At 38.3% G+C, this 12,441-nt stretch overlaps 1 protein-coding gene across 1 annotated transcript in view; it reads left to right on the top strand.

Moving 5' to 3' along the window:
* Positions 1 to 12,441, top strand: part of LOC126278440 (uncharacterized) — a 94,625-nt gene that overhangs the window by 73,194 nt on the left and 8,990 nt on the right. The window contains exon 4 of the mRNA XM_049978555.1: positions 1,059 to 1,196. Coding sequence (XP_049834512.1) covers positions 1,059 to 1,196 — 138 coding nt within the window. The remainder of the gene's footprint in view (positions 1 to 1,058; positions 1,197 to 12,441) is intronic.

The following is a 12,441-nucleotide window of genomic DNA, read 5'->3' as shown; positions in this document are numbered from 1 at the left end:
TTGTTCAAGTAACGATCTTGAGTGCAACTGTTATTAATATAAGTTTGGTACAATTTTTGCTTTCTATGATTATTAGTTTGGTAACTACTGCCACCCACAGCTTAGAGTACCCTGTGTCCACTTGTATCCTGTGTGGCATGGAAAGGGAAATATTAATGAAATTAAATTCAATAACTAACTAACTAACTAATAATTGGGTTGGCGACCGTTTATTGTTTCATTCGTGTATGAATTTTACTATTTTCATTAACCCCAAAGTTAAAGGCTATGTAGTTTTATCGTTAATTCCAATATATTCAAAATTACAGTCTAATACCTTTATCCATTAGTCAAATGAGTGGTCAAATTTCCCAAATCCTCTCAGTGGGTAACATTAGTTTGTGTCACAGCAGACTAGTGTTATCATTTGCACTGATGACAATAGTGTTATAGTTATGCTTTCACGATAAACCTTAACGCCATTTCCGAACCTTTCCTACATTTCGTTCATTTGTTCTTCGACATTCAGGTTTAACAAAAGAGGAGAAAGACTACACATCTGTCTTACATCCTTTCTCATACTAGTATGTTTCTATAGGCTTTCCAATGCAAAATACGATTTTCGGACTTTTATGGATTGCTTTGCTCGGTGCTGTACCAGGTAATTCAATTACCAATACATACCCATATCAGTTAAAATTTACAACTGATCATTAAAAATGGCGTAAAAGAGTTTAAAAAATCCTATCTCGTAGTCCAGGATCCAACGCAGTTTGATACTGACACTGCAGAATAATAGATCCTTATCACAGATCCTTAGAAGTTCGCAAAATTTTGAGTTTAGTAAAGTCATGCTCAACAACTTCCCCTGTAATTATGATTAAGATCTTTATGTAATATTAGCTTTACTTTCTTTATTAACAAGATATTCCCTTTCCAGTTTGCAACAGTAGTAGGAGAGATTAATAAATAGTCATAGTTGTTTATTGCGCTTATAACTAGAAAATGCTGAGTTTAGAAAATATTAGATTTCTCGGAAAATATGGAATTCACTTTATGTGTTCTACCGACTGTTGCAGTTTCGAGTACATTCGTGTGATGACGTGCATCGTTATCGGTTACGGTGATGAGAAGGTCGAGACAATAACGATGGCCAACGTGTTGGAGAAATGCCCAAACGCCATAGCTGACAACATCGTCTGCGTCGATGAGGTCAGGTATGTCTCCATATGTGCTCACAAAATGGTAGTGCTCTGAGACTTAAGTTCACTGGACAGAATATTAGTCACCTCCTTAAAAGGACACACTGGCTGCTTTGGAGTGCTGCTATTGTTACAGAACTGTACCGGGTAATCACATGACCTCCTACCAGTGACGAAAGTCGTGACAGTGAAATGGTGTTTGAGCAGAATGAGCGGCTGTAAGACAGGTCGACATGGAGACATGGCACAATCCCAGTAAGGAGGTAACGTGCTCGGGCGAGCTCATAATCACACCTTCACTGAAGTTAGATGGAATGGTGTACTACATGCAGCCAAGTAACGCGGCCTAAGAACAGTGGCTGGAGAGAGGGTCGCAGCTGGCAGCGACAAGGGAGGGCTTTCGCCAGGCAGCAGTGACTGTTGTTTTCAAACAAAACAGGAACTGCTGCTGTCAGTGAAACCATCTCTGCCAGTTTCTGGTCGAACATTGAGAAAGAATCTGCATGGAATTGTTATTTTGCGTCGGTTGTGACACAAAAGGCCATCGCTCTAAGTGGCACGTGTTCTGTATGACAGACAACACTGAAACGGTCAGATATGCTCTTTTCGTCTAACAATGCGTGTGCTGGGTGTGTTTCAGGCCAGAGTTGATTTTATGGGGGAGGGGTGTTTAACGAACTGTAACTGGAGCCAACTCAGCTAACCGTGAATATGAACCGAGATGTTCATTTCAACATTCATGGTGACCAAACATTGCTCCTTATGGTGCATTTTACAAGTGATTATGCTGTGGACAGTCCCATTCTCGAAAGGAACAAGTGGTATGTTTACAGGGTTGAACACATGCATTCCTGCTTTAATAGTCCTGCACCGTATTTTAGTTGAAATGGACAAATATTATCTGATTTTAATCTCATAGTAAACAGCCGTGGCTCTTTGGAAGAGTGTCGGAATGTAGCATCTAACATACCCAAAATTTAGTAGCCAATGGATTCTAATCACCAATTTCAGATGGAAATGGCGAATCTGAAGGAACCTGCGGACACACTACCTCGATGAACAAGGCAGGCTTAGTAGTTTATCAGTGAGCGTTCGAGCACAGAATGTGACCTTATCTCAAAGTCACTGACAAGGGTTTCCGCAGTCAGATTATACACGTGGGCGACTTACATCAAGTTCACCCACTCCCCTTCCCCCAGGGAACCTGTAGCGATTGATGAAGGTCACCCAGGGGAACTTTCCCAACATACCCACCCCCTGAACTAATGACATTCATGCATTCTCTCCCCATCTTCATCTTTTATAGCTGGATCCCTCTATTGGGTGCCTTCGCTCTGGAGCTGTGCAGCATATGGAGATGATCATCATGTTTCTGTTTGTTAACAGAAAATTACTGTAATTAGTTAAAGTCATGTCACTTGAGGTCTGTTTTTTAATAACAAATTTATGTGATTTTCGTCATTCAAGGCACTAGCACACCTCACACCCAGGCAGATGTGTACTTGCATTGCTAAGCAATTTTATGTATTTTCACAGTTTCTAACAATATTTCATATTTTCCAGAATTCTACATACTTTTCCAAAATTTTACATGTTTCATCCAGTTATGTGATTTCTGTCCCACTGGTCATGATGTCACATCACTGTCATGTCACATTACATCATGTCATGACATCACATCAATATTACATGTCACAGTGTCATTTCAGTTTCACATCAACATCATGATGACATCACATCGATATGGGGTCATGTCATGCCACAACATCACATCAACATCGAGTCATATTGCGTTAATGTAATGCTGCTCTCAGCCAACTAAAATCCAGCATGTGTCCAAAAGTATTAGAATTACTTATCATTGCAAGGTCACCACTGCATTGCTACTGCATACATGCATGTGTGTTTGTGTGTGTGTGTGTGTGTGTGTGTGTGTGTGTGTGTGTGTGTATGTGTGTGTGTGTGTGTGTGTGTGTGTGTGTGTGTGTGTGTGTGTGACATCATAGTGTATATGTGAGAAATGAACACATTCCTCTATTGGTAGAAATAGTGACATCACAACATATTCATGACGTCATGGCAAATCGTATAATCACTATAGTTTTATGGATTTCAAACCAATGACAAAGTATATATAAAAAATAACACACCACAATAGATAAACACCTGCTACATCATCACTACATTATCAGACTCTTTTGATGTATTAGTGCATGTGTTAAAACGAGCAAGTTATTGTAAATAATAATATCTGAACAAAACATTCTTGCTCCTAACCAAAGATATTGTGTGCATAAGAATTATCACAGCACTACAAAATATACTCCTACAGAAGTGACCAGTATCTCCAGCTAAAAGTAGCATGCCTATCAAGCAGATTACCACAGTAACACTGATGTGTGGAACATAGTGCTGACCACAAATACCGTATTAGCAGTGGCCGAAAAATTTGTAACAGTTTTTAGGTGTAATCATGTCCACCCTGGTTTCTGGCATAAAGACACTGCTACTATATCAAATGTGGGGTCTGCCACCTATGGAAAACAGGCCAAAGCACGCAAATGTAAATATGTGGACTGCATTGCAAATAAGGGTCATCCTCTCCCTTCTTTCTCTCTACTGACCAATCAAGAGTCAATTTCCCCAACCATTGTGCCTTCAAAACTAGAGCTTATGTGTGCATGATCCCATTTTCATCCAGACAACACGCTCAAGTAGAATGAAGATGAGTTATTAGATTACGATATCTATGAAAGTAAATGTTGCAGTATTATTACTATCTGCCATGTTACTATAAAAGGCATATGTTAACCATAGAATAAATCCGAGTGTAGCTATCGGTATTAATATAATTTTGACAGATCCATAGAATTATACAGACAGACGCTGGACAGTTAGGACACTACTGTATTTTAATAATGAGTGAAGTCACATCTACGTGTAAGCTTTAATACTGGAAAGCTGGTGCATTCTGTCATAGAATGATATTTATACAAATAAAAATTGCAATATTATTACTTTGTGATGATGCTCTAATACTCATAAATAACTACAGAAAAATATGTCTATATCTTTCTACAGCACAGTGATATAAACAATGACAGCAACTCAATATAATAACAAAATATAAATATTTTCTGCACTGCACTAACATGGAAATACATTCGTTAACTTATTTTCTGTAAGCATACAGACAAAGATCTAATCCCTCCATTACTAATAAAAATTTAGATGGTTCTCTAAAGACACACTCGTAATTACAGTTAACATACCACAACAAGATTCAACTTGTGAGCAATACAAGAGTATTAACTACTGTAAAAATGCGGTGTACGCTTACCTAATACAACATACGTTCTCAACTCCTGCATCCACTTCCAGACTTACCTGTAAAGTGCAAGTGATGTGTTCTTTGAACATATGTAGCTGTCAGCTAAGAGGGGTACTGCTGGCATAGAGGCTCCAGGTAACAATGGGGAACCATCCTACATATCAGAGAATCCCTGACACGTGTGACTTCCATGGTAACGTTCAAGAAATTCCTTCCCTCTCAACCCAAGACTGAGGTGTCTAGAACAGAGAAGCCACTTCGCAACCAGGAAAGAAACAGGTGGCATCACAGAGACCTGGGAGTTAATAAGATGGCCCATGTGCGCCAAATATGTGTGGCAGCCAGTGGATGCAGGCAGCTGTAAAACATTCTAAATTTTTTTATTGCTATACGTTTTTCTAACTACTGAGAATAATATGAATAATGACATACTGATAACAGTAGCAGACGTTTCCCATGGAGCAGGAAATTAGTAAGTCGACTGTACCAAGAAAAACTTTCTGAGGCAAATGTGCAGGGACTATTGTCACATTGACCATCGCATACATTTTGGTTATGTATGCAGTGTCAAACAGCTCTCAGTGTTTCACAAGCTGATCCACACTGCTTCATATGAAAAAGAAGAAAAAAATGATTGAAATAAGAAAAATGGTTTTGATTAACCAATGCAGTTTATAAGGTCACTGTCCTCACTTTGTAGAAGTGAATCATTTGTTGCTTGTGAAAATGGTGTAACACACTCCTTACTAGCTTAGTAGAAGACTTTACTCAAAAATCAATAACATAAAGTTGGACATGTCATTGGTAATTTCGATCTATATGCTAGTATTATTTGAATTCAAACTGGACAATGCTCTTTTCACGAAGAGACTACAGAGAACTGACATTTGTAGGCAGATTACATTTCATACAAGATGGAAGAAATCAGGACTCATACAGACAGACATTTTCCGATCTAACTCCATTTTGGCTAGTGACACAACATATAATATGGAGTATGTGTGTGTTCAGAAACAAATTTAAGAAGAGATGGCATGATCAGTTGACCCTGTTATAAGCAACAAGTAATCTAGAGTCTGGACAAGCATTAAGATAGGTGAGGAATCTAAGCACAAATGTTAGTCTAATATTTGTTGGAGAATGTATCTATGTAAACACTGGACTGTCAATAACACTGGTTTCTATGGAAGAGGTGCAATATAGCTCTCACGATAATTATAAGATATATCTATTAATTCAACGTGGTAAGCATCTCAGACTGATGAGCAGATGCCTTATGTATGTAATAATTAATTACATATTCTGTGGGTAATCGTAGGTATTTGTTTAGAACACCATACTAAGGTTAGCACTGTTGTGGGGCGGCAGGTAGGAATATTTGTTATGAATTATGTTCTTTCTATTTATTTATGCTGTTGTTTGCCGTTCTCAACACTGGCTCTCTAACTACAATATTGGCAACCAGAAAGTGATTAGCAAAACGTGAAGCCTGTAATTATAATTCCTAGTGCCCAATTCATCTGAGAAATACATTTATAGCTACAGCTTATAGCTCTGAGGAATTAGGAGATTGTGTGGGATTCATAATCAAAAACGATTCTTTCTAAAATGTTCACTATATTCTGAAAGTCACAGACCAAAAAGAAGCCTCACAATCCAACTACCAGAGCAGTTCAAAGTCCAATGCGCTGATGCAACTGTAACTGTTCAAATTAAATGTTTAAGTGGATGCTCGCCATAATTTGATGATATTGTTCATCAAACGCCACACTAATTAAAGGTAGAAGGTCTGTCCCGCGGCGGCACGTGAAAATACGACGTACGCAAACTGAAGATAGATCATTAAAGTCATCCCAGAATTAACACTTCACTCGAAAACGATTTCATGGCTACGCATATCCCGAGTAACTTATTACGGCATCCGAAGCTGTTTATTGCAATGATATCAATGCGACGCGACTCCCGGCACAGATGGTGCGCTGATCAGCGTCTGGAGAGATCTGGGGCCTTTTTCTCTTGCGCAGCGTTCTTATATATAAAGCCGCGGTGCGGACGGCTAAGGGAACGCCTCATCAAATCTGCTCTCCCGACTAGACGCTGGGCTAGTAATGCACCACTTTAAGTTATCAAATAAATCATTGCTCCCTTTGCTGATGGCCAATGAAGCTCTCAATTTAAATGTGCAATCAGCACACAAGTAAGTAATCATAATAAAAGTCTGACGTCGCTAAGTCAAATATATTGGCCGATAGAATTAATGTAATTACAATACATGCAGTAGACGAGCTCTGAACTTGCGCTTTGGAGGTATGCTATCGCTATAGTTTTATAGTTATTCAGTTGAAACTTCTCACGTCTTTATGATTAAAGCGGATCTCCCTTCTACGTAAATTTAAACATCCTAGCTTTATTTATTGGCCTACTTAATCCATCTTGCTTCCTTAATTTTTAAGACAAAAACCAGAAAATGATGAATTTCAAAAATAAAATTTTAATTTGTGGGATCCAGAATACTGTTTCTACTAAATTATTATGCAAAAGGAATCTAAATATAAATTTTTAAGTTTCTAGCTCTATTCTGTTGCGCCAATGATTTTTACAGAAAAACGTCCAAATTTCGAAAATGGTTAAAGTTATTGAACTGATATTAACACATATTGATTTAGTATTACTCCTGACATGCTAGAAACGTTTCAGGTTATTTACTTGATTTTTAAAGTATTGCGCAACATTTATGACGTCAGCGGACTGGCTGGCACACAATGGAAAGACTGAAGTGAATATTATAAGGCGTGAGTAAGCTGCTTCCCTACACTGTGTGGGTGACCATGACACATTTTCACATGTATGTTGTAGCATTGGAGCAATCCATCTGGAAAGGTAATGTTACCACCAGCCATAGCCGTGAGTGCATAATAAAGCACGTTCGCCAATCTTGGTTCTATTGGAAACAGCCGAATCCATTGACGTGGCTGATAACTTGATTTCAGTCATCCAACAGAGTAACTCTGAATTCCACCAATGGGTGATCTACAAAATAATTGTCAGCGTTACTGTTTGTGTAATCTTTTTCCCACTTAACAATTAAAACCATAGACATACAGTGCACAGTTTTTGAACCTATTGTCAGTCCTTTTTATCTGATTTTAAGTAGTGTATCAAAGTGTGATATTGTGTCCCACCATTACCGAATACCCCATTGAAACTCCAGTGTTCCACAACATGTACACATCCAGTTAAAACACAATACTTACATATTCTAATTTTAAGAGTCATAAACAGATAAGATGTCATAATCATGTAATCAAAATATAAGCTCCGATTATATAACAGTAGACAAAATTGCAGAATGACGTTAGGACTACACAAAGAAACTTTTAATAGGTAATGGCTCAAATATGCAGGGCACACATTGTCTCCGTAACGTATCAGGAAGGCACATCTCTATTGTTACAAGCAGTATTACTGTCACAAAAAATTTCCCTACTCCTAATATACTAGCAGAAAACCTCAGGGGAAGCTGGTGACATTGACAGCCATGTTGAGCGTAAAAAATATAACATTTTTCGTAGTGTTCCTATCCTTCACACTATAACTAATGGTCCATTAAAAGAGCGTTATTGTTATTCATTTGTATACCATACTGACTTGTTAATCAGGAACAAACAGTCATCCACCACCAGACAGTCCATAATACGACTTTCAGCATCACTGTTTGTGTAATCAATTTCCGCATTGAGTCATTACTCTGGTCCATGTTTCTATAACCGTTGTAGATCTTGATTTCCTTTTTTAGTAGAGTATCATGGTATTCTATTGCTGTCTGCTATTATCGAATATTCCATTAACACCACATTCTTCCATATTATGTACAGATGCAGCTAAAATACGAGTATAATGTCTATTTATCCTAATATTACGAGTCATAACAAGAAAAGATGTCTTGATCACGTTGTAACATCGAAAATGCACCATCCAAAACCATCCAAAACTGTTCGCCGTTTAACAACTGTTGATAACCTGTAATATACAGCTTTTTCTGAACCTATAAACTTTATTAGAGAAACTATATAATATGTAATGGATGTAATAGTGAATTTATTTGTGAATGTATGTACCTAATTGTTATTATAGGGTAAATATTCTAAATTGATGGGTAATCGCCTACTGAGCTTTTTTTAAATGTATCGATGCAACGGTGAAATGGCAGCAGTTGCGCCATTGTTTATCTTTGCGTTTGGAGGGTCTTTGTCGGACTGCGAGTTGAGAGAAGATACAGCAGATTGAGTCTCGAAAATGAGCGGATGTGTTTATTGGACGCTCCTGCAGACAAACAATGAAAAACGTTTTAGTATAGCAATATGATCAGAATGACTACAAACAACACATGGTTTTTATTGACATGAGTATTCACGTTAGTGGCAAAGACCTTCTGATGAAGATCATAATGACAACACATCCAGTCATATGATCTTCTCGTTATACCTTCTATATCTGATGGCCAGTGCAATCCAGTTACATTATTTTGCATGTGTACGATGTGGTTACCCCAGGTCTGGTGTAGGTCCAGCAATGACAAGCGACATGCCTGTGTTTTGTTTATATCTAAAATGCTGCTCGGGGCACCAAAGAGCATGATTAGTAGCGTGTATTTATAACTGAAGTATCATCTGTGGATCTATAAAAATGCGAGATATCGCTCTCAAGTTTGACAACGGTAAGGAAGAACGAGATAATGCTACTCTAGCATTGAGGGTAGTCATAAAGTATGGAAGACTTTAATATCGTTTTATGCAGAACTGACACGTGTATTTTGATAAAATGATACACATAATCTAGACTTAAGTCTTCAGTCCAGCGATTGTGCACCCTCTGTAGTGATAAACGTCTCAGGCTATATTATTTTATACAAGCACTGCAACAGAATGAGTTTCCACAATCGATGTCTACATTACATAATTAAAATTATAGTCAGATAATATTTTGCAGTAGACACCTATATCTCAAACGCAGTGTAGTCAGTGATTCGTATCAGTAGTAAAACGACATCTTCAGAAAGGTTCAATACAGCGGCTGTTTCGGTCATTCCCTCTAAGTGTGGATGTAATTACACACTATTTTGTGTGTGTGAGTGTGTGAGTGTGTGTGTGTGTGTTTTGCCACATGGATACCCTAGGGCCAGGAGTATGTTGAATTTTATTTTTCTCTATATGTGTTGTTACTCAAAACACATACTAGAGGAGGAAATTCACTTTAAAGTCTTCGAGGTCTGCTTTATATAAAGAGTGTAATTGCCTATTAAAATAATAATAATAATGTATGATAGTGAAGTGTTGAACATAAAACCACATTACGACGATAGCAGCTGGCAGGTTGGCAGATGGAGTTATCGGAATTTGGAAAATTGGAAATGTGTGGTAAGTTCCTATGGGACCAAACTGTTGAAGTCATCGATCCCTAGGGTTACACACTACTTTTTCTAGCTCACAGAATGAGATTTTCACTCTGCAGCAGATTGTGCACTGATATGGAACTTCCTGACAGATTAAAACTGTGTGCTGGACCGAGACTCGAAATGGGGACGACCTTAAACTAAGGACGACACACACACCCATGTCCAAAGGAGGGCTGGAACCTTCGACAGGGGCAGCCGCGCGAACCGTGGCAAGGCGCTTCAGATCACTCGGCGAGCTGCCGAATGACCCTGACATATCAGTAGTGGGATGCACCATCTCCCACACAGTCACAATAGGATATGGGCAGTACCTTCGTTGACTATGTCTATGACTGTCTCTCTCTAACACGCATGTACTTTCCTCAAAACACTCAGTTGCATGTTTGTCAAAAGCAGTAAATCTCCCACAACTGACACTGCTGGAGAGGACAATCGAAAAAATGGTTAATTGCAGGGTAAATAGTTTTAAAAGTCAGATAGACGCTGGTAAATGGTAGGCGCTGGGAACTGGTATTAAGTGCTAACATAAGTCACATAGAAAGCCATGTATGGTACCTGTGATTTCATCGGTAGTAATGTCAATCTATCAAGCAGGTGTTTTGATTCCCAGTCCAGGAATCATACCACTTTACATTGCATCCAAACAATTTAACGATTCCAGAAACATATGACTGGCAAAATGCATGTATTGGGAGAGAATACCACGACATTCACAATAAAATAACATTACTGTTTCCTCATGCATAAAAAACTATGGGGAGTATGACAAGTTCGTCTTGTCACTATGCTATCTCATTATAAAGAACCGTATTTCCACTATTAAAGCGTGTGTGGTGTTATTCCTTCTCTTACACCTAGCCGTTACAGCCCCTTTCTACCGAATACTCCTCTTGTAAATGCTTTTATTTTCTTATCTTTAAGTGTATGTCTGACACCACGTCCCTCGCTATCCATCTGTATAAATAACAAACGCCAAATATTTTTTCTGTAGATTTTCAAGGACACTTAACTTTTAGTGCACGTCTCTCAGTCATTTTTTGAGAGTAGATTATGCTGAAGGAAGGCAGATTGGTTTAACGGCCCGTCGACATCGATGTCACTAAAGACAGAGCACAAGCTTGGATGGTGTCAAGGATGGGAAAGGAAATAGGCTCTTCCCTTTGAAATGGCAGATGGTGCTGTGATTATCATTGTTGTCTCTTCCTTCGCACAAACTTGCAGGTTTCTAGGAAAGTATACAAGATATTTTCAGGTACTCTGATCTACTGATTATGTCATAAAAATTTTCAGCTACTTCCTATCTACAAATATAGATATCCTGTATGACGATGCTGCATCTGGATCTTACCACATTTAACATATTTATAACCATTTTTCCACATCTTCCCACATTTTCAGACTTCTTCCATATTCTATATTTAAGTGCACAAGTGTATATCTACTCTTATTCCTAGCATTACCAGTTGTGCATTGCTCAACACACATAATACTAAGTACAAATGCGAACGTTAAAACATCTGTACATAGATGGATTGTGGCGGATGTACAGTGTTGATATAATGTTTTGTAAACACACAAACAGATCAGTTACGCTATTTTGTGTTATGCTTTTCTGCAGGAACCCACACTGCTCGGAGTGAGATCAATATAGGTGGATCTTACACGGTAAGTACAGGATATTGTTTATGGTTTATCTGTTAAAGATTTTGTATGCGTAGGACTAATGCTGTGCTGCAGTTTGTCTACTGGGAAGTAACTGGAGCTTATAAGCTGATCACGTGTGCAAGACGTCTTGTCCTGCTGTGACTCCTAAAATAAGTTACACCAGTGTTATATTTTAGCTACGTGTTAACATGTTTTAACGTCTGTAGTTTTAATAGAGTATTAGGTAATGGTATGAAGCAATAGCATACCTCACACTCTACTTAAAACGAAAATCTTGACCTATAATGGCTATAAAACAATCTATAGTATTAATTATTTGATTATTTAGCTTGTAAATTGATGAAACAGTGATACTGACAGTCAGTCGTATTATGGACAATCTCTTGGTGGTCACCTCTGTACGTGTACATTTTGTAGTACTGTGCTAAGTCTTATATAAACAGTATCTTTGGTTGCACGCATCAGAAATATGTTTTGACATCGTTACTTCCATCAATGCGCTCATTTTACCACATAAATTATGAAATTACGTAATCCTGCAATGTAGTTGTGGCTTACAGGAATTCATCTGTCGTGGTACGGTATTTCTTCTACATAGAGTACACTGATCAGCCAGAACATTGTGACCATCTACCTAGTAGCCAGTATGTCCGTCTTTGCCTTGAATAATAGCGGATATGGCATGAAAGGAGAGAGTTGCTGGAGGGAGCATGCACCACATGTGTATACACAAGTCACCTAATAACAGTAAATTTAGGGGAGGGAGGCGATGGACTCTGATGCCACATCCAACCACAGATGTATTTGAT

This window comes from Schistocerca gregaria, chromosome 6 (genome assembly GCF_023897955.1).
Source record: "Schistocerca gregaria isolate iqSchGreg1 chromosome 6, iqSchGreg1.2, whole genome shotgun sequence".
Lineage (NCBI taxonomy): Eukaryota > Metazoa > Arthropoda > Insecta > Orthoptera > Acrididae > Schistocerca > Schistocerca gregaria.
This window is presented reverse-complemented; position numbering and strand designations above follow the sequence as displayed.